We start from the raw sequence: 22,514 nt of genomic DNA on the forward strand, positions 1-22,514 counted from the left end.
CATTAGTTCACGCCCGTCCTCTGCGGCACGGTGTGAGGTTTGTCAGACCTAAATAGCGCTATCTAACTAATGACCCGCTCGCCATTGGCCCGGCGATTAAGTCGATATAAAAAGGAGGGACTTCGTGATAGAGTTTTGGTCTAGTACGAGTTATCCGTCCACAAGGACGAGGAATCACATTCCCGAACCATTGCTGTCCTACCCAAGGAGGACGAGGAATCCACGTTCCTTAACCCCGTTCCCAACCCAGGGAATCCCATGCTTTGTAGAGGGTGTGAACTCACCTTGGTTTGCTCGGCCGTTTATCACAGAAAGGGCAATCAAGTTGCAAGGGGTCAACTATGTCCTAACATAGATACCATTTATGTCAGATTCACACCAAGCAGTACACGCGCAAGTAGAATTTATGGCACACAAGTCCTAGCATGGCAGTTCATCAATATTCATGACATACTCAATTAACAGTAGCACGTATAGCCCATATGTTTAGCCCAAAACACGCATTAAACAGTAGCATAAGGGATCCATAAGGCCGGCCCATTAACTTAGGCCCGTAACTAAGCAAGCCCAACAATTGGGGTTTCGAGTCGCAATCTAAGAAGGTCTAGGGTCATGCACGTGTTGGTCTCGAGTCGCAACCGGACTCGCAAGCGTGGTTTCGAGTCATACTGTTTGTGCTGATCATAGATGGTTGCGAGTCGCAACCTATGTCGCAACTATGGTTTCGGCTCGTCATGCTATGGTTCCGAGTCGCAATCTATGTCGTAACTATGGTCTCGGCTCATCATGCTGTGGTTTCGAGTCGCAATCAGGGGTTTCGACTCCCCAGCACCTGCTGATCCTTCGCAGATTGTACTATCCAATAGAATTTCAATTCCATGCACCCTAATGTGTACTATCCACTTAAACATGTTTTGTTGTCTAACAATTACCCAAAATAGATCAAACAAATCAGATTTCAAATATTCATATCACATTCATATGATGTTCATATTGTTCTTCATATATTCAAAACACATTCATCAAGTTCTTCACATATTCATAACACAAACAACCCTTATTCATCCAAAATTATGAATCACAACTCACTAGCATGCATCTTACTATGACAAGCATTTGGTTCCCATTCATTAATCAATCCAACTTGAGTGAACACCCAAACCCTTCGGATCCAAACCCAAGTAAAACCGGTGACACCATTCATATTCAAGCATACTACACATTTTATCATAACAATGCATCAACTTATTATGAACCCAAGTAAAACCGAAAACACTTATGAACCGATTTCTTTGAACATCAATTTCATCATGCATCACTCAACAACAACATATTGTCAAACACTTCAACATTCATCAATCCAAGCACAAAACACAACATGAATATATTAACACTAAGCATTAAGAAACACTAACCGGTTGAGGGGTTTCAAGGGTGTGTGTGAAGCTTCCAACCGGGTGTGTGTGTGAGCCGGTCCAAGGTCCAAATCCGAGAATGAGGAGTGTGTTTGTGTCTCTAGGGTTTTAGTGAGAGGGAAGTAGGAGAGTGAGTGTGTATGGTTGCCCAAAGAATGGCAAAGTTGGCTAGAAGTGTGATATATATACTAGTTCAAGTGGTGCACCCTTAAAGGGGTTTCGGATGGGGTACACGGCCCAACCGGCCAACGGCCCAATCGGTCCAATGACCCAATGGTTACTGTTCACTCGAGACCACATGGTCTCGAGTCGGGTCCTTGTGTTCTCGAGTCGCATACATACACACATACGTATACACATAGCACATAGTCACATAGAATGTACACACATAAATCATATCGTTTAACGACTCAGTTAGTCATATATGTTCAAACACGTTACATCAAGATACATCGAAGGTTCTAGATTTCGAGTTGTCACATTAAGGTTGGATGGCCGTGATCACCTCGCGTGTATTGGCCTCGCCATGCAGTCGGGCAGTTATGCCACGCCCAATGCATACAATCAATGCTTCCAAGCATTCCCGGAAACCTGTGCCTTGCTTCATGAGCTTGGTACAACTGTTGAACATCATACGCGTTTGGTTTCCGCAAATACTGTTTGCTATACAGTTTCACCGCATTATGGAAAAACCGATACAAACATTCCCGCGAAGTTCTTGCCGACATCTGTAAGTACTCGTCCAAAGCATCGGCCACTGTCCCGTACGCCAGTTGGCGAAGGGCCGCAGTACACTTTTGTAACGTGGTGAACCCTTCATAATTCCGAGCATCGGGTCGTTGCGTGAAAAATGGGTCTAGCCCCGCCAAATCATCAGCAATCTGTGTGAATAACCGGCGACTCATTCGGAACCTTCGTTTGAAAATGTCGGCATTGTAAAGGGGTGCATCCGAAAAATAATCGTTCACCAACTTCTCGTGCGCTCCTGTCGTAAAAAATATATAAATACGAGGAAATATATAAATATATAAAATTTATTAATGACAAACCTTCGTGGTCTCTGTTAATCCGTATTCGTCTGGTAATAACGTTTTCAGACGAGACATCTTCCTCTTCCTCCTCCAAAAGAATCTGGGCCACCTTTACCACAACGTTTGCGAAAAACATCTCCTCTTCGTCCGAAGAAGACGAGGACCACCAAGAATTAGATGCCATTGTGGATGTGGATGAAAAGATATTTTTTTATAAAAGATTGGTATAAAAAATGGGAGTGTTTTTTATAAAAATGGATAAGAATGGTATAAAAAATGGTTGAAAGTGGTATATATTTAAAGTGAAAAAGTAATTTTTTTTATTTGAAACTAGCCGTTATAACGGCTACTTCTTTGAATCATGGGCCCGTCAAGATCGGCTGTGGGCTGCTGGTTTAGCCGGGCCGTTTGGAGGGGGGCGGTGTGGGGGACCGGCGCCTGTCCTAGCCAGGCCTCAGCCGGCCCCCATACCAACTAGTCTAACTAATGTCTGGCAGACCCGACATTTATTTTCTGACGAGACAATAGAAAGGCTCAACCGGACTTTTGAGTGAGACGATATTTACCAAAGAATTACACAAAAAAATTAATACCACCCCCCCTCTTGTATGTAGATCTGCCACCAGTCCCATCAAAGGGCGGAGGACAATGGAAGCCCGGGGTGCCCCAGCCTCATCAATTTTTCGTGCGTAATGTTATTTTTACATATTTTTATTTTGTAGTGTAAAATAATTGAAGTTTTAATAGTACGGCCCTCACCGATTTTGATTTTTAGAGTCCATCCTTTACCGAATTTTGTTCAAACTCCACCGCTGGTCTCATCTATGTTTGTGTGTGTGTATATATATATATAAATTATCAGGTGATTTTTAATCAATAGTGTTTACATCCATTACTTTATTTGTTTTTCTCTAATTAATATGTTTTTAATAAATAAAAAGTACATATATTAAATCTTATTTAACTATTTTTCCATTTTTTAAAATATTTTTTAACTTTTTTTATTTTTCTATCATCTCTTTCCTAATATTTACCGGCCAACAAATTCTATAATTCAAACACTTCCAGCCAAAGTATTTTGAATGTAATGAATTGAATAAAATTTGATATTTTTCATATATCTAGAAGCGACTCCTAACGATTATTTTTTAAAATATAATGAAATGTTGGTACCAACCTCTCTAGTTTATTATGTATAGTTTGTTCTTTGAATGTTATTGAGCTTAATGTAACTTGGACTTATTAGTACCTTCATTTGAGCAAGATGCATTAGGTACTTTTACTTTTGATCAGATGTTTTGGGACTCACTAATTCATACTATTTCATTGATTACGGGCGTAAACAAGCGCATTTACTTGAGCCGGGTTCAAATCTAAGGCCGTGGGGTATGGGGGTTGGGTTGGGGCGTGGGTTGGGGTAAAACGCCTAAGCCACCACCCCGGGTGGGTTTGGGTTGGGGCGTGGCCCCTTAGGGCTTGGCTTTCAAGCCGGGCGTGGGGCGGAATGACCAAGCGAGCTGGCGGTATTTCATTGGCTCACCCCGCCACGTCAGGCGGCTAATTCAAATTTTGAATTTAAAAGTTCAGACGGTCCCCCCATACCACCAAATCGCCACCCCGGTCTCCCAACATCCTCTATATATTTGTAACCCCCAACCCACTGGTCCCCCCATCCCACGAACCGAAACCCCACCGGCTACCCATTCTTGAACCCGCTACCCCACTGGTTTCCCCCATCCCACGAACCCAACACCGGTATGGCATCCTGGACCCGTGAAGAAGAAATGGCACTCGTAACTAGCGTCGTCGACTATGAAGGGGCGGCCACCGGGCCAAACAAAATATTGGACGGAAGCATTCGCGGCCTACCGACATAACGTCGGTAACAACCACCACAACCTCAACGCGTGCCAACATAAATGGCGCGAGCTACGGCCCAAGCTCGAGCGTTTCAAGGCTTACTACGAAGCCGTTCCCGGTGGCGAGTTAAGCCACGAGGACCGGGTGGCGGTGGCGAACATAGAGTTTCGAGGCAAGGAAAACAAGACGTTCGACAAGATCGACCTTTTTGAATTTTTTTAACGCTGTAGGTTTGTTTATTTTGTAATTTTTAGAAATTATGTAATTTTTAGGATTATGTAATTTTTAAAATTTTAATGAAGTTGTAGGTTTTTTTTATAAATGTTGTGTGATTTTTTATAAATTTTTTGTATTTTTTTTTTAAAAAACCATTCTGCCACGCGGTGCACCCAACCCACGCCCCGCCATACCCCGCGAACACGTAACCAGGCAGTGGGGGAGCTCCCTTTACACGTGTCAACAAATGTCCCAACCCAAGCCCAACCCCCCACCCCATTATACCCCACGGTCTAAATTAAAGCTTATTCATTAATTGACCTTTAGTCTTAGCTTTAAACACCAACCTTAATTAGGTTCAACAACCTACACAAGCCTAGTTATGTAAATCTAAATCTAATAAAAAAACTCTAATAAATGCCACATGACATTTTCTTATTTAAAGTTTTAACTAATGTCACATGGCATTTTCTTATACAAATCATTAATAATATTATATTATTTAATAAATATCTAATTCTAATTAAACATGCTACTCGGTTGAATCTTTCCGATAAAATACGACTCTAATTAACCGTTTCCACTATCATATATAAAATGTAATTTCAGTTCTATGATGTATTTAGAGATTTATAATATATATATATATACACACAACCCGTGTAATACGTGGGTCTATAACCTAGTATAGTAATATTTCTTTCACATAATATATAATTATGTAAGAAAGTATTATATATATTATATATATATTGTTAACGAGGGCTGATAAATAATAATTTTATTTTTATAATAATATATAGTTTTTTATTATTTAATATATTATAATAGTTTATTATTATATTTATTTTTAATAACATATTTTTCTTTTTTAAAACATATATTTCCTTTACCTTTTTTTAATAATTGTCCTTTTTTTTCTTTTTTTTTTTGAACATATATTAGTTTATCCATTAATTTGATACTTCTTTAATAATTTACGTTTGTAACTTTTTTTCTAAAAACTTAAGCACGTAGTTGTGCTTGATTTCTTTCCCTGACATTCCGTTATAAGTTTTGTTAAAAACGAAGTTGTACTCAAAATAAAGTATTTATTTGGTATCATAAAATGCTACAATGATAAACTAAATCATTTTAATAGTTTGACTTTCTAAACAACATGCTTTATTTTTAAATCACGTTTGTTTTACATTATCATTTGCTCGGTTTCGCTGCAACGCGCGATATAAAAAAACTAGTTATATATAAGTATGATAAAAGAATTATGTTATATGTAAATATATGAATTCATACATACATATATATATATTATATAACAAAAAATAATTAAATAATAGATGAGTCAAGTTTGAGTTTGTAAAGTTATTCACGAGCCAAACTTAAGTTTTAGATTTTTTTTGGTTTTTTTTTTTTTTTTTTTTTTTTATGAATGATAACACCTTGGAGTGTAAAGACCCCTAGGATAAGGATGAAAACACCTATAAATCCCTTAGATAAAATCTCCAAAACTCCTATATGTATATTGTTTGTCTAGGTTAGAAACTCGAGCTTTAGATATAGAGTTTAATATGAATGAATACGAGCTAATTTAAGTCCATTAGGCTAAGTTTAAATGTAGTCGGAGTTAAACTCTAATAGACTCATACACACTAAACATCACTAATATCAAATATCACTATATGACTATAACAAGCGTGTGTTATTCTTTTGTTTAATTTAATTAGATTGTCATATAATTATATATATATATATATATATATATTGTTAGTGAAGCTTGATAAATAGTAATTTTAATTTTATAATAATATATAGCTTTTTTATTATTTTTTATTTTAATAACATATTTTTAATTATTTTTCTTTTTTTAAAACCATATATTTCCTATACCGTTTTTTAATAATTCTTTTTTCTTTTTTAGAACATATATTATCGATTAATTTGATACGTCTTTAATATTATACGTTTATAACTTTTTCTTAAAACTTAAGTACGTAGTTATGATTGATTTTTCCCGAACATTCCGTTATAAGTTTTGTTAAAAACGGAATTGCACTTATAGTAAAGTATTTATTTGGTATCATAAAACAGTACGATGACAAACTAAACCGTTCTAATGGTTTAGCTTTCTAAACAAAATACTTTATTTTCAAATCATGTTTGTTTTACATTATCATTTGCTCGATTTCGCCGCAACGCGCGACGACAAAAAAAAAAAACTAGTTAACATTATTATTGAATCTTGGGTAGTTCCTTCTCATCAATGCTATAAGCACATAACTTACTTTCAAAAAAGAGGACGAGTTAAAAAAACATATAATATAAATTCATTTAGAAATAATTCATATATAGCAAAACTTTAACTAAATTATAAATGATTCAAACCCAAACTTATAAAGTTATTTACGAGCCGAACTCAAATTTTAAATAAAGAAGTTGATATGAATCGAACACGATTTTGTATTTAATTAGACTTAGGGGGCTCTCTGACAACTTCTGAATGGTTAAGTGTTAAACAAGTTAGAGGTTTAAAAGTGTTGAACTCAGTGGCGGAACCAGAAACTTTTAACCGGGGGGTCACAATATACATACACATCCGCTATATATATGCACACACATCAGCTACTAATGTAATAAATATATATTTTAGTGATGTAAAAAATTAGAAAGGTAAAAAAATGAAAAAAAAGTTAAAAATCTTGACTAATTTCAAACTATATCAAAACAACGAATAAGCTAAAATTAACAAAAACTAATAGTTCTTGTAAAATAAAAGGCCTTCGTTAAATTATTAATTATTATTATTATTTACATTATTTAGTTTTAATATTAAACAAGTTAAAGACACGAAAAGAAAAGTACTAGAGATTGCTATTACACTTTTGACTAATTTTATAAGATTGTTTAATTACAATTTTGCCCTTCATCTCCTCTACATCTTCTTCAACCTTGATCGGAAAAAAACCGTGAGCACCTTTTACACTTTTTTTTTCTTTTTCAACGTAAGTACTCTTCAATAACAATCTCAAAAGCCTATAAGCATCACACGAGGGGGGGGGGGGTCAAAATACAAAAACTCACTGGTTGAAGGATCAAACTTTGCATGCCTGGCCAGCAGCCAGAGGGTCAATGGACCCTCCCGACCTCCGTGTTGTTTTGCTGCTAGTTGAATCAGTAGGAGATCTGAACCATTAAGAGCTAGTATAATGCTTAACTATTTAGATATTTGCTTACGAAACAAACAGTCTAAACCATTAAAAGGTCTAAATTATTAAAAGTTTCATTAAAAGCTAAACAAATGAGTAGACTCATTCATACTAAAAACCACTCAATCAAATCACAATCACTATATGACTATAACAACCTCGTGCTATTTATTTGTTTAATTTAATTAGAATATCATATAGTTAACTTTATTATTGAGTCTTAGGTGGATCCTTCTCACCAATGCCATAGCCCATGACTTACTTTTAGGAAAATAAAAAAAAGGACGAGTTGAAGGAATATAACACCTTACAACCCTTTAAAACACTTACTATTGTTGTTTATTAAAACATATAAAGACAAAAGCTTATTCGTAACAACTATAACATCACATAATATTTAAAAAAAGTTTTAAAAGATAATATATAAAATAGTTTTTAAGAAAATAGATTTGCAGTTAATATATATTCGTTAAAAATTAAAATCAATATTTGACACATGTCATACATAAAAATCTGGTAACTTTTTGATAATAAATGAGTAAATTATATAATTTAGTTCAAACTATGGATATCGTAATTTTATGTGTAATTAAAAACAAAATTTGTAGCATACGTTTTTTAATTAGTCTCTTTGGAAATTAAACATATTTTGTTCATCACCTTCTTCTAGCAACTTTTATTTTTGTGATTACGCGTGATCACAACCATACCCTACTACACTATGATGAAATCACAGGCTTTTGGAGTTAAATTATTTAATTAAACAAATTACAGAATCATAATATAAATTAATATATGAACGTAGGTGTCCAAACACACGCTTTATCGGCGCCAACCACAAGGATAAAAGTTATTTGTTTATATATTTGTAAATATAACACCGTCTACTCACTTCCTGTAAAGCATTTCTACAAAGCTGTAGTATGGAAATAGGATACCAATGTGTATAAATATATTTTTATATCTACACATTATACAAAATAGGGGATCTTTATGTATGCACGTAAATAATGCAGCCTATGTACATAATTATGCAATTGATATCCATAATTAGGTAACCATATACATAAACAGTTTTAGGATACTGTAAAAAGGATATTTTTCATAAAAAGTGTAAGAAAGCATAAGAATTGACATGTAGGCATCATGTTTTAGGTTGTTTTAACAAGAAAAACACAAAAAAAATAACAACTTAAGATACAATACAATTAATTATAGGCTTAAAACTTAAAACACCAATAAAGTATATAAAAGTTATTTAAAAAATGGTGGAACTAATTGTTGAGTTTTTCTCTTTTTACTAGGGGTGTAAACGAGCCGAGTCAAACTGAGTTGGAGCTCGACAAGGCTTGAGCTCGATTAACTTATTAGAGCTCGAGCTCAAGCTCGCTCGGCTCGTTGATAGTTTCTCAAGCTCGAGCTTGGCTAGTTTATTATCTATTAAAACAAAATAATATAAAAAAATAGACACGTTTAGGCTCCCGAGCTTGATAAGTGAATCTCGGGCTGGACTCGTTTACTAAACAAACTTATTTTTATGTTGGGGCTTGGCCCGTAAATAAGTTTAAATAAGCTCGGTTTGGCTCTTTACTAGACAAGTTTAAATAAGTGGTAAATGTTATTAAATATTAATATAAACTAAAATTACACTAAGGCCCGACGAGCCTGACGAGCTTCACATGATAGGCTCAAGCTCGGGCTCGATAAATAAACGAGCTTTATTTTAGGCTTAAGCTCGGCTCGGGCTTGATAAGGCTCGGCTCGCTTCGAGTTTTTTCTCGAGCCGATCTCAAACAGCTCGTGAGCCGCTCGGCTCGTTTGTACGACTTTTTACCTCTTTTTCCAACTAATTACAAATTTATTCTATGTTTCCATGGTCCAGATTATCTTCTACTCCTTTTGGATTTCGTATTTGATCTGGCTCGTGTGTTTGATGACTAGCCGGATCAAACACAAAATCCATCGTTTTGTTAGATACGTTGTTGATGTTGTTGATATGAATATTCATAGAACCATTACATAAATTTAGTTGTATAACTATCATGTTCATAAAGAAAATCACCGACTGTGACGATGCTAGCGTATTTAAGAAAAGTCTTCATGAAAATAATAATAGTGGACAAGCTTTATTTCTCATTTATTGACAAAGAGTGATTTAAATAAACTATATGAAAGTTCTTTGTAATGGAGGTTGTTTGTTCGGATTATGGGTTTTTTTTACATTATCTAGGGACAATCGGGATATCTCCTTTTAGGAAGAATAATCAATAAAATTCGAGTTGAGTTCGAGACAAGATTAGCTCGTTTATAGGCTCGCATAACCTGTCTAAGGGGTTGTTTATTTCAACTTTTAATGAGATCTTAATGGTTCAGACATGTTACTCCTGTTACTGGTTTAACATTTAATGGTCAGACTATTTGTTTCGCGAGCAGATGTCTGCACGGTTCAGACTTTTGCCTCTGAATGGTTAAATTATACCGAGTTTGAATGGTTAAGACCTCTTATCTGAATTGGTCAGACTTTTGCCGATTTGAGCTAGCTTGAATTGTATTCTAGACAAATTCGAGGATTGTTTGAGAAAAAAGCTCTTTCCGTGTAAAGACTATGTACACATATGAAATTAACGGTTACTAATAAAAGGTAAACTTTTTCGGATGGTACGCCGCCATTAGTAAAATTCCAAAAAGATGGCACTAGGAAAAGGTGGTGTCATTGTAAGGAAGATATGCACACAATGTAAGATATTGGAGGAAACATGGTACCACTAGTTGGTAAACTGCAATATCGCTTCCTAGATTTAGACCAAAGTCGCTAGATGGTACAACATCCAAATACATACTATTGGCTCACTAAAAGAAATTCTAGAGATCCATAAGAATAGTGTAACCCACAAGGGACTTGAAAAAGGTTGTTCACTTGGGGATTTTGACATCTATTTGGTGTATTTAGAATGCTAAAGATTGGAAGTTCTTCTATGGCAGAAATCAAAACGCGAAAAAGAGTGGAGAAATTTAAATCGTGTTGAGTCAAACAAAAATGAATCTACTAGACCGGCACGGTTGATATGATTTATCATATAAGTTTGTTTGCTAGTATTTTGTATTTTCTAGCATCCTACTAGTTCCGTTTTTTAACTAGTATTTCACCATCATGTGTTGTGCGCATTACAAACATCATGTTACAGTTACATAACAAAAAAAAAAAAAACAATAAAATACCATTATAAGTACTGAATCCGCTTCGTGGTGAAACTTAAGATCAGTATCGGTTCGATTCATTACAGTACCGACTAGCAAACGAAAGATAAAACATATTATATTTGACCCGACTCAAAACGTGTTGATAAAAAAAGGCACGGGTTAAAATCTTAAGACTTCCGCACGTTGTGTCTGGCGCGCTCAACAACGATCCGACTTTAGGAAAATATTGTAGCGTAAATTGGTTAAGAATGAAAAAAAAACAGACTTATATCAAGTTCAAGGTAGAAGTAGCAAGGTAAATCAGTTAATAAAAAGAAAAAAAAAAGAAATTTACGTGAAAGTGTATATAAAAAACCGGAAAATACAAGAGGTTTAAATGAATAATTTTGTGGCAAAATTATAAAATATAACACTTTGGTGCTCAAAATAAAAATAAACAAAAAAAACAATTATAGCTAACAACTTATTCTTTTTATTATATAATAAAATAATTTCTGTCACTAAAAATCGAATTGGAGCTTGAAAATGAGTTTCTATTGGATGAAATAAATTGTGGTGAATTTAATATGGTATTCTACAAAAATCAAAAGGGACCAGATCACATATGTAGGGGTCCAATTATCTCGGTGGGGAGGGGGTCCCCACACGTGGCAAAAGGTGTTATACACATGAGCTGTGAGACCATGAGTTGGCTCAAGGGGGTTCGAAAAGTCTTCACCTAAACTAAAGGGACCGCAAACCTGATGGCGCACTGGTCTAGTAGCTAGTTAAGGTCCAGCTTCAACCTACTCGTACCCCACGTGCGCACGCTCCCCCCCCCCCCCCCCTCAAAAAAAATCCTACTCACCTGACAGCTAAGCATATTCCTGTACAGATTATGTGGGGTCCATTTATCACTTTGAATTTTCACTTCCTACACAGTCTCTTCCACAAAATGTAAAATGCTCTTTGTATTAGATTTTTAACAATCAAATACAATTTTCTTTCTTTCTTCTTCTTCTTTTTAATAAAAAAAGCTTAGAAGGATTACATACTATATATATTGTGGTTTAATTAAAAGTGTGGTATCTCGTAGGTAAGGGGCTTTAATTAACTGATTATTTAACCATTATGTTATGATTTAACTAATAATAAAAAACATAAAAAAAATATGATTTGTTGATTAGGGTGAACCCTACAGCCTAACCCCTTTTATACCTAATATCATATGCTTGTCTATTAAAAACAATAGTTTTTAACAAATGTGTATCGTATTAAAATTTTTGAGTGTGTGCAATTTTTACATAGTAAAGTTCTTCCATTAACACGGTGTAAATATGTGCATGATGAATTTACACTTAGCGGATGTTTTTCGAAGTATGTAATAAGTTTTGGTTACACATTACATCGTACAGTTACTTGTTTTTGCACGGTATGGATAGGTTTGGCAGATGTTGCGTCAAAGATTAACGCAAATGCATTTCACCCATATAACTCACGCACGTAGAGAACGTCTCTATAACGCTTTGCATTTTGTACTTTCCTTATTTAGAAAGTGTAATTAGTATTCCTATTTTGGAAACTTGTAATAGTATCGCACTCGTATTTTATTCCTAATCTTGTAATCTGAAGCTTTGTTCGTAATGGAATTATATTTTTTATACATATTACATACTTGTGTTACACATTACAATCTGTAATGCGTAATTATACGCGCAACCGGTACTCGATATACTTGCATTATAATATCATACGCGCTCTATACTCATTTAAACACCTATATATATTTTATACACGTTAAATGGAAAAAAATGAGAAAAGTGGCCTTTGTGCCACATGGGCTTAAGCCCACAAAAAGCACACATACACGAAGGCATGTGCCTTCGTGACCTCCCTTATAGTTAACACATGCTAGTATGATAACGAATAATATATGCAAATTACCATGTTTGATATGAAAAAAAAATTATTCACTATTATACTATGTATTCAAACTGGCATACTTGCCAAGTTTTGTTGATCTTATGTAGAAAACTAGTTGACGACGATGAAGAATATTACTCAGGGTGGATTAAATACACCTAGATTTAAACTTATGTATTTTTTCATGTTGTTTCGTATTTGCAACTTGTTGTACTTTTCTTTCAAGACAATGTATTTCCATTTTAGTATCGATAAAATTTGAATTATCTAAATATTGTCACAATTTGTCGTTTTGAAATCTCTTTCAATCTCGTTTTCATCTTACTCTGATGTTTTCCGTCATCGGTTAAAGTGTGATAGTCTCCTCATGAGTTTTTACACTTTTTACAAATATACGGTTTACACAAGAATCAGGCTATATGCAAAGACAAAATGGACTTTCAATGTTTTTGAGTTGTTGATCACGCTAATTAATGGGTAATATTTGTATGGTGATCAGATCTTAATTGATAGAGAAGTTAACAAAGGTTGAAAGTAAAAAAAAAGGAATTAGACATTAATAGTGACTTCTTTTTGTTTAATCAAACTTTAAACTCAAAAAATATTATATACTTCATTATATATAAAATTGTATTATAAACTCACGAATTTTGTGCTTTTTAACTTCTGTACATATTGATATATTTAAAGAACGATCTTTCTTAAATTCTTAATGCATGGTTGATTTAAACGATGCATCTAAAGTAGTTACAATGTATGATACATGAACAAAGTAGTAAGGGTGAGCAGGGCACTCCCCTAAGAGGAGAGTCCTCTCTCTTACGTACATCCAATCAGGTTATGCCACGTCAACTTCCCTCTTAAACTCCCCTCGCACCCCAATTTGATGGCGGCACTCCCCTCTTAGGGGAATTGTTTTTTTATTCAAAAAAAAAAAAAATGTTGATTGGTTGCTACAAGCATGGGCCCACCGTTCCACCTCCCCGCACCCACTCCCCTCTTCGGGGCCTTCTCCCCGATTCCTCTCCCCGCACCACCTTCCCGCACCGATGGCGGCGGTGTTCCCGAGCGGTGAATGGGGTCACCGATCCCCCTTCCCGCTGGTACCCCGCTCACTCTAATAATAATAGTACCTACAAATCAATATTTTAATAATGCGTTTAAAAGTAACTAATTGTTTAATTTTACATAAGCATATATACTAATCTTATATGCTTCACACGTAAAGATCATTTTATACAATATCTCACCATCTATTATATATTGATCCGCCGTCGGCAACAAAGTAGTATAAATTTTTAATTTCAAAAATAAAGACTTTTGAGGTAGATAATTAGTATATATAGTACATAAATCATATGATGAAAAGTCTTGATCATATAAATAACTAATAACAAAATAAAACAACAAAAGATAACATTAAAGAATAGGAATAACTGAATAGATATCCAATATCCAATCATTAATAATTGAAGACTTTATATCTTTTTCATATAAAAAATACGTCCACTTCAAAATGCATCAAGTCCACCCCCACCCCTTATCACATGGCACCCCACCCCACCATTCTCCCCATGACCCCATGGCCCCTATATACTATATATACCTCTTTCCCTCTTCTTCATTCAAACAACAATCTTCTTTCCAAAATAGCATTTTCTTGCATCACAAGTAACCTCCAAAGTACCATTTTTGTAGCACAATTAATCTCCAAAATGTTTGGTTTTCATGAGGAAAATGTACCGGGCCGGTGTGTTTGGGTCAACGGCCCAATAATAGTGGGAGCTGGGCCTTCAGGGCTTGCAGTCTCCGCTTGTTTAAGGGAACAAGGCGTCCCTTTCGTAGTAATCGAAAGAGAGGATTGCATTGCTTCTCTTTGGCAAAAACGAACATACAATCGACTAAAACTTCACCTCCCAAAAAAATTCTGCCAACTTCCGAATTTACCCTTCCCCGAAGAATACCCGGAGTACCCGAATAAAAAACAATTCATTACCTATCTCGAAAATTACGCTAGTAAATTCGACATTAAACCACAATTTAATGAGTGTGTCCAATCCGCAAAATACGACGAGAAATGTAGCATATGGCGGGTCAAAACCATATCGACAATGGGCTCTATCCGGACCGAAACAGAGTATATGTGCCAAATGCTTGTGGTGGCAACCGGAGAAAACGCCGAAGGCGTGGTACCTAATATCGAAGGTTTACAAGAATTCTCCGGCGAAGTCATCCACGCGAAAGACTACAAATCCGGCGAGAAATACACCGGAAAAAAAGTTTTGGTCGTCGGTTGTGGAAACTCCGGCATGGAACTCTCTCTTGATCTCTCAAACCACAATGCAAAGCCATCGATGGTGGTTCGAAGCTCGGTAAGCAATCCTTAACACCCTCGAAAACACGCTTTCGAAAACGTTAAAGATCAAATCTTTTTTCCAAGAAAACAAACACCCATCAAAGATTTCTAACCCAATTTTCAAATGTCATCACAGGTTCATGTATTACCACGAGAAATATTCGGAAAATCGACATTCGACTTGGCGGTTATGATGATGAAATGGCTTCCTTTATGGCTGGTGGATAACATTCTATTGATTTTAACATGGTTGATCCTTGGAAACACACAAAAATATGGGATCAAAAGACCATCTTTAGGCCCATTACAACTCAAGAACAAGCATGGAAAAACCCCTGTTCTCGACATCGGTGCATTCGAAAGAATTCGGTCCGGTGACATCAAAGTTGTCCCCGGAATCAAAAGATTTCACCGGAATTCAGTGGAGTTCATCAATGGCGACTTTCAAGAACTTGATTCAGTTGTTTTGGCAACTGGGTATTGCAGCAATGTTCCTTATTGGCTACAGGTAGTTAAAAAGATTGAATCTTTGCTCTGTTTTACTCTGTTTTGCTCTGTTTTGGATAAAATTGGTACAAATTACAGTTTGACTTATTGAATTTTGACTTTTTATGAACAGGGGAGTCAACTGTTTGACCAAAATGGATTCCCAAAAGGTCAAATGTCAAATGGGTTGTATGCAGCAGGGTTTACAAGAAGAGGGCTTGCAGGTGTTTCTGCGGATGCCATAAAAATAGCACAAGATATTGGGAGTGTTTGGAAACAAGAATTAAATCAAATAAAAAAGGAAGTGTCCTACTCATAGAAGATGCTACTCAATTTTCCTAAAATAGTATATGTGATTTTTTTTATATTTTTAAATTTTTTGTGTATACAAAGGAAAATAAAAGAAAGAGTAGAAGAGGAGAAGAGTAGGATAGCCCTTCCTAAGAAAGAGTCCAAATTATAGTTTTTGTAAATTTGGGCATTTTGAATGTAGGATGATGAGGCTCTCTTTTAGTTATTGAATGATTTATTTGTACAATCTTTATACAATGAATAATAATATTCTTTAGTTCAAGTTAATATGGTAACTTTGTATTATGTAGTGTTTTTTTTTTTTTTTCCGAACGGCGGCATTTTTATTAAGGAATAAAAACGAAACCAGGGGCCAACAAGAAGCTGGAATCCCGAAACAAAACTATTATGTATTGTTGTTGATGAGTTGGGTTTGAGTTTGAGTTTGGCTCAGGCTAAAACTTGAAAATATATGAATTTACTTGACTTAACTTGAAGTTCTATTGAGCTCGAGTTACCGTTCATTATTTTTTATAGGAAACAACATGATCTGTTATGTAAACGTCAACATAAAACGATACTTCAATTCATACGAGTATTAGTGAAAGTGAAACGGGTTCTATGTCAGATAACAACCTGATTACGTATTTCATTATCATTTATCTCTTATTTTCCGGTTTCGTTAAAAGCCTCATGTATACTTCTTTATAACCTGTCAACAAGTCAAGAACCACATAACACTTTGATTACAAGTCAAAAATCTGAATGAGTTTGTATATGGTTCAGTTATAGACTTAATTTTGTTTCCATTGATCAAAACTGAAGTGAAACAGTTTTTTGGAAGTTAATACAGCTAAGAGAGTGAAAATTAAAACCTGAGAGTGAATTAGAAAAAAAAAATAAAAAAGGACTTGGCTTCGCCCGGGTTCGAACCGGAGACCTTCAGTGTGTTAGACTGACGTGATAACCAACTACACCACGAAACCACATATGCTAAGAATTTGACGAATAACAATATCACATGTTAGAACACTTACGTGTTGTTACATTTTTTGGGCTTTCAGTAATCACAAAACAGGTTAAAGGCCCAACAAAAACATGGTCCAAGAAAATAGAGGCTCCATCGTAATTTTTTTAAGCAAGCAATTTTGCACAAACCAACCAAATACTTTAAGAATGCATTATATTTTTTAAACCAACCAAATACCGGCTGATGATCCCTATGTACCCAGAAGATGAAACCTGCCCGATATGTCGTAAAGCTTGTATGGATAAACACGGAGAGCACGCAGTGCATTGTAAAGAGCTCCCTGGGTTCAAATATCGACATGACTGGGTGCGAGATGTTTTATGGGACATCCTGAGAAGAGCTGGGATTTCGGCTAAGAAAGAGGCTCCTGTGAATTTCCTTACAGACCCTATGGAAGGGAGATCTACTCTGCGACCAGCGGATATTCTTGTCTTTGGTTGGGCTAGAGGGAAACATGCTTGTGTGGACCTCACGGGGGTTTCCCCTCTGGTTGGTTTAAGGGAAAACGGGTTTGTAGCTGGACAAGCAGCAACAAAGGCAGAATCGAAGAAAGTTGATAAGCACGCTAAAGCTTGTGCAGAGAACCAACATGTTTTTGTCCCTTTTGCCTTTGACACATTTGGCTCCCTAGCGCCAGAAGCTATCCAATTCCTGACCAGGGTCCAACGGGTCATCCACAACAATTGCTCAGCCTCAGGGGGACGGGGTTTTGTCTTTGGTAGATTAGGGTTTGCAATTCAGAAAGGGGTAGCGGCGCAGCTTGTTGCCCGTCTACCTTCTGTTTTGATGTAACTTTACAAGTATGAATGAAATTGAATTATTTATAACTAAAAAAAAAAAAAAAAAAAAAAAAAACCAAATTGTTAAAAAGAAAGGCGTCAAAGGCTGTGAACCTACTTAGTCGAGTTGAAATGATCATATGCATAGTAATGTTATGGCTCTTAGATCTATGGACGTAGTTTTACACCTTGCAACTATAAGGTTACAAACTTATCTAAACACACAAAAGTTTAAAGTAGTTGTCCTTAGAGAATGACACCAATTTCTCTTTAACTTAACTTAAATTATAGAGAATGACATCGGTTTCTCTTTATCTTAAGTTTTATATAAAAATGTATAAAAGTACTTTATTTTTTATATAAAAAATCTATTTCTTTATAGAAAAGGAATCAGCCAGCAATTTTTTTTATATAAACAAGGATTCAACCAGCAAGCCCCTTCGATTTACCCGAGTCTACTTCGTTTAACTAAATTTATTCAATTCAAATTAACCAAATCCCATTTAGGTCGGAGGGTATGGGCCGCTCCATCGTGCCACCTCACCGCCTATAGCGCCCCCCTCAGCGCCACCATCCACACCAAGCAAATTAAACTGGGGCGCCATTAATGGGGCTCCATCATCAGAGCCGGCTATTGGGCTGGCCAAGCCGGGCGACGGCCCGAGGCCCAAACTTACAAAGGGCCCGAAAATTTTTTATTAAGTGTTATATAATATACATGAGAGCTCGGGCTCAAGCTCGGCTCGATTCGAGCTTTGTTTTCAAAGCTCGAGCTCGGCTTGTTGGTATTTTCTCAAGCTCGAACTCAGCTCGTTTATTATCTATAAATTAATATATTAAATAAAAATAATATAAATAATAGACTTTTTAGGCTCGCGAGCTTGATAAGTGAAGCTCGAGCTCGTTTACTAAATAAGCTTATTTTTAGGTTTGAGGTCGGCTTGTAAACAAGTTTAAATAAGCTTGGCTCGACTCGGCTTGTTTACACTAAGGCTCGATAAACAAACGAGCTTTATTTTAGGCTCAAGCTCGATAAGGCTCGGCTCGTTTCGAGCTTTTTCTCGAGCCGATCTCGAGTAGCTCGCGAGCCGCTCCGCTCGTTTGCACCCCTGGTTGTGCTTATAAAAACCTGTTGGGCATAATGTTTATTATTTATATCGAGTACCCGTATTGTATCACACTAAACAAAACCAAGATTTGATCAATACCAATTATAGGGAGGGGGCCCAAATTTTTTTATTTCGCATGAGGCCCAAAAGTTTTTTAACATTCTCGGAGACGGCTCTGTCCATCATGGTAACGAGGAAGAAGGGTTTTATTAGATGGGGCCCACATCATTTCAATCAATAATTTTTTTTTTAATTTTGTTTAATAGGGGTTCCATCCCACACCATGCAAGTTAAAGGGGGGCGTGATAGAGCCCCTGGCTGACGTGGATCCTAGATGGCGCTAATGTGTCTTGATAAAGCCCCCAGGGGCTCCATCCCACACCCTCCAACCTTAGGTTAAACCCAAATACCAAAGGGACAGTGCTTTATCGGTACCGGTGACTTTCTCTTGGGGATGTCATTGATTGAAGTTTCATTCGTGACAAAATATCATTCCAGAGTCAAGGATTTTTACTATAGTGGTCCTTCGGATGGCGGGTTTTTTCGTGACAAAACCGAATTCGGAAACCCGAAATGTGTATACATAAACACGAAACACAGAGGACCAAAGGAGCAAGCAAGCATCAATGGCAGCAACTTCTGTATTCTCTAGAACCTTCTCATCTGTTTCTCTTTCTCACATACCTAACTCCCCTTCTCTTCCGTTCATCTCTCGCAACTTTTCTCATCGCAAAACATCATCACGAACATGTTTAACGATCAGGAAACATGGTGCTCTCAAGGTTCACTCCATGACTGCTTCCTTTGACTCTCGGTTAGAAGATACTGTCAAGAAAACAGTCGCTGATAATCCCGTTGTTGTCTACTCCAAAACCTGGTGTCCGTAAGTTAATTAGCCTAGGGTTTTATGTTTTTTAATTTATGGTTTGAACTTTGAAGCTTATTATGTTGTTGAAGTGATTTCTTATGTTTTGATTATCGTGTTGTTAAGGTATTCTTCTGAAGTGAAGTCGTTGTTTAATCAGATTGGTGTGCAGCCGCTTGTTGTTGAATTGGATGAAATTGGTGAGGATTTTTTTTATTTTTATTTAATTTGGGGATTTTTTGGGGGAAGTTGGTAATTCTTTTAGATTGTTAGGGTTACATAAGAGGTGTTTATATAGACATATTTTTGGTACCGAATTTTGGCATTTTTGGTACCCGTACGATATACGGTTCATTACCGGTATTTGAAGGTTCGGTACCGGTATTTGAAGGTTCAAATACCGGTAATGAACTGTATCGTACTGTGTATTTTCAGGTACCGGTACCCATTTTGGGGATTTTCGGTACCGGGCTCATCCCTATTTGACGGGATATACCCTGGAATGAGCTATAGCTTGATGAAAACAAGGTCTTGTTGATTAACTGACAAATGAACGGATCCTCCGATGCGTCGTGTTTTGGACAACGGGTTGGTGGATCAACTCTAGTTACCCAAAAGATCTCGGTCAGCTATATCCAAGTCGAGCCCGGGTGATACGAACCTGGTGCGGGTCAGAACCAATTAATGTGGGTGGCGGGAAAATTGAATGGTGGGGAGCAGTTAGAAGACCAAGTTTTTAGGAGCAGTTAACACCAGATATTATGTTAAATAGCAGGCTCTGTTTTCCTTTTAGATTGTCTATGTTTATGTTATTAAATTAGGGTTCTTACCTTATAATTGGAGATCAAGCCTATCTCGAATGTGGCTAATTGTAATCGTTCTCTTAGTAATCAAGGCTTTCAGTTTTTTGGGTTCTATCACCGGGCATCAATAGCCTGACATAACGGTGATCATAAGATCGAAGCGCAAAGGAACAAAGGAGTGAGTCGGGTTGGGACTGATGGTGCAGCCGGGCCATAACATACGTTCCGACCACAGACGTAAGATGCGGATGAAGCAGATGTTAAGGCAAGCTGCCAAGCGTTTAATGCTACGGATTTTGGCAGGGACCAAATCTTTTAGACGTACCAATACCCAGTGGATTAGCTTTACGTCTTTAAACCACTGTGCCACTCCCCTAATTGTTCAGTTATTTGTAATTGTAGTCAAGGTTCTTTTGACCAAACCCCACATGTCATATGCTAGTTATCATGATGTTTAGGATCAAATACAAAGGTTCCTAAGAATAAGAAGTCGTACAAAGGGCATCAAATGGACTCCGATTGACCTCATTCAAGCAGTGGAACTGTCTCATATATGTAGTTAAAGCTGCAATATCTGTGAATAAGTTGTTAGGAACTTAGGGTTTGTAAACACTGCCGAAGGTCACTTTTTAATTTTTTTTATTTCAGGTGCGCAAGGACCACAGGTACAGAAAGTTCTTGAACAGCTAACTGGACAACATACCGTTCCAAATGTTTTTATTGGTATGTAGACTATGCATTAAGAATGTCATATATTTTTTCACTTGATACTTAGCATGGTATAATTTAATTGAACTGATCTCGATCATAAGCAGTTAGCCGCGTACTGCATAGATTTCTAATCATAAGCACCCAACGTGCGTGATATAGAATGTACTTTCGACTCCTTTAGTATAAGTGGGCCTAGTTGAGTTATGTTTTATCTCAAACGTGTCGAATGGGTTGTAAGTCACAGTGTCTCACAAAGTGTAAAAGGTAATGGAAGGGTCCGCACTCACGGTGTGACTATTGCTGAAAGTGCTGACCTTCCATCTTCTTTTACAATATCAACAACACTAAAGAAGAAACTATGAAATAAAAAATAAACATAATTTCTGAGCTCATTTATCGTTTTTTCTAACAGGGGGCAAGCACATAGGCGGTTGTACAGGTACCTTCTTTACCAGTTCCTTTAGCTCATTCTTCTCGTATGTGGATTCTGATTTGGGTTACATTTAATAATATATTAGTACTTTCTTACACCGGTTTTGTATAAACAAGTCGGGTTGGTGGAACACGTAATGGGCCAAAACTGCTATGGTTTAGTATGTATTCTGTTGACCTGATACACTTGTTGACCTTTTCCGATTTTTATACATAAATAATGTTACGACTACAAAATTATATTATTATTGAGATAGTCTAATCGTAAGATAAAGCGATTTAGGAGGTTGTATACTTGTATCATTAATTAAAGACACTTGGGTTAACTTACGTCCCGTTTCCCTTTAAAGTAAATTGTTTTCGGATGTTTTTGTATAATGTTGATTTGTGATTTGGCGCAGATACTGTCAATTTACATAGGAAGGGGGAACTTGAAGCTTTGCTGGCTGAGGCGAAAAACACCTAACTCGATATTGCTCAACTGTTTTGATGCACAACCTTATTTTCTGAATTGTTGTGATGCACAAAAAATGATATATATTTTTTTGCTGTTTTGTTGGCCAAACTTGACTAATTTTGATGTAATCTTGTTGATCTTGTGATATAACTGGATTAAAAGGATGAGTAGCATGCTAAATTGCTAATGACATCTCATGTGCATGAGTAGAGATTAGAAAAACCGAATAACATAACTAGGGGTGTAAACGAGCTAGACTGAGCTCTCCACTAGAAAAACTGAATAAAATAACTCGAGGGTGTAAATGAGCTGGGGTTATCTTGGCTCATTTAACCTGTTGAGAGTTCAAATTTGGCTTGTTTTAAGC

At 36.3% G+C, this 22,514-nt stretch overlaps 3 protein-coding genes and 1 non-coding gene across 4 annotated transcripts; 2 read left to right on the plus strand and 2 right to left on the minus strand.

Moving 5' to 3' along the window:
- Positions 1–1,891: 1,891 nt before the first annotated feature.
- LOC110913225 lies at positions 1,892–2,630 on the minus strand. The gene is made up of 2 exons (XM_022158071.1): positions 2,465–2,630; positions 1,892–2,400 (listed from the first exon to the last, which is right to left on the minus strand). The coding sequence occupies exons 1-2, from the start codon at positions 2,628–2,630 to the stop codon at positions 1,892–1,894; spliced, it is 675 nt and encodes a 224-aa protein (XP_022013763.1).
- Positions 2,631–14,471: 11,841 nt separating this feature from the next.
- On the plus strand, positions 14,472–16,249 carry LOC110910441 (probable indole-3-pyruvate monooxygenase YUCCA8). Its single transcript, XM_022155080.2, has 3 exons — positions 14,472–15,200; positions 15,321–15,692; positions 15,804–16,249. Exons 1-3 carry the CDS (start codon positions 14,544–14,546, stop codon positions 15,987–15,989), a joined length of 1,215 nt encoding a protein of 404 aa, XP_022010772.1. The 5' UTR covers positions 14,472–14,543; the 3' UTR covers positions 15,990–16,249.
- Positions 16,250–16,873: 624 nt separating this feature from the next.
- On the minus strand, positions 16,874–16,947 carry TRNAV-AAC. The gene has a single exon. It is a non-coding gene; the product is annotated as a tRNA-Val (tRNA).
- A 2,507-nt stretch (positions 16,948–19,454) lies between these two features.
- LOC110910440 (monothiol glutaredoxin-S10) lies at positions 19,455–22,327 on the plus strand. Its single transcript, XM_022155079.2, has 5 exons — positions 19,455–19,762; positions 19,871–19,944; positions 21,196–21,270; positions 21,671–21,697; positions 22,092–22,327. The coding sequence occupies exons 1-5, from the start codon at positions 19,506–19,508 to the stop codon at positions 22,154–22,156; spliced, it is 498 nt and encodes a 165-aa protein (XP_022010771.1). The 5' UTR covers positions 19,455–19,505; the 3' UTR covers positions 22,157–22,327.
- Positions 22,328–22,514: the final 187 nt, after the last annotated feature.

This window comes from Helianthus annuus, chromosome 15 (genome assembly GCF_002127325.2).
Source record: "Helianthus annuus cultivar XRQ/B chromosome 15, HanXRQr2.0-SUNRISE, whole genome shotgun sequence".
NCBI classification, from domain to species: Eukaryota; Viridiplantae; Streptophyta; class Magnoliopsida; order Asterales; family Asteraceae; genus Helianthus; species Helianthus annuus.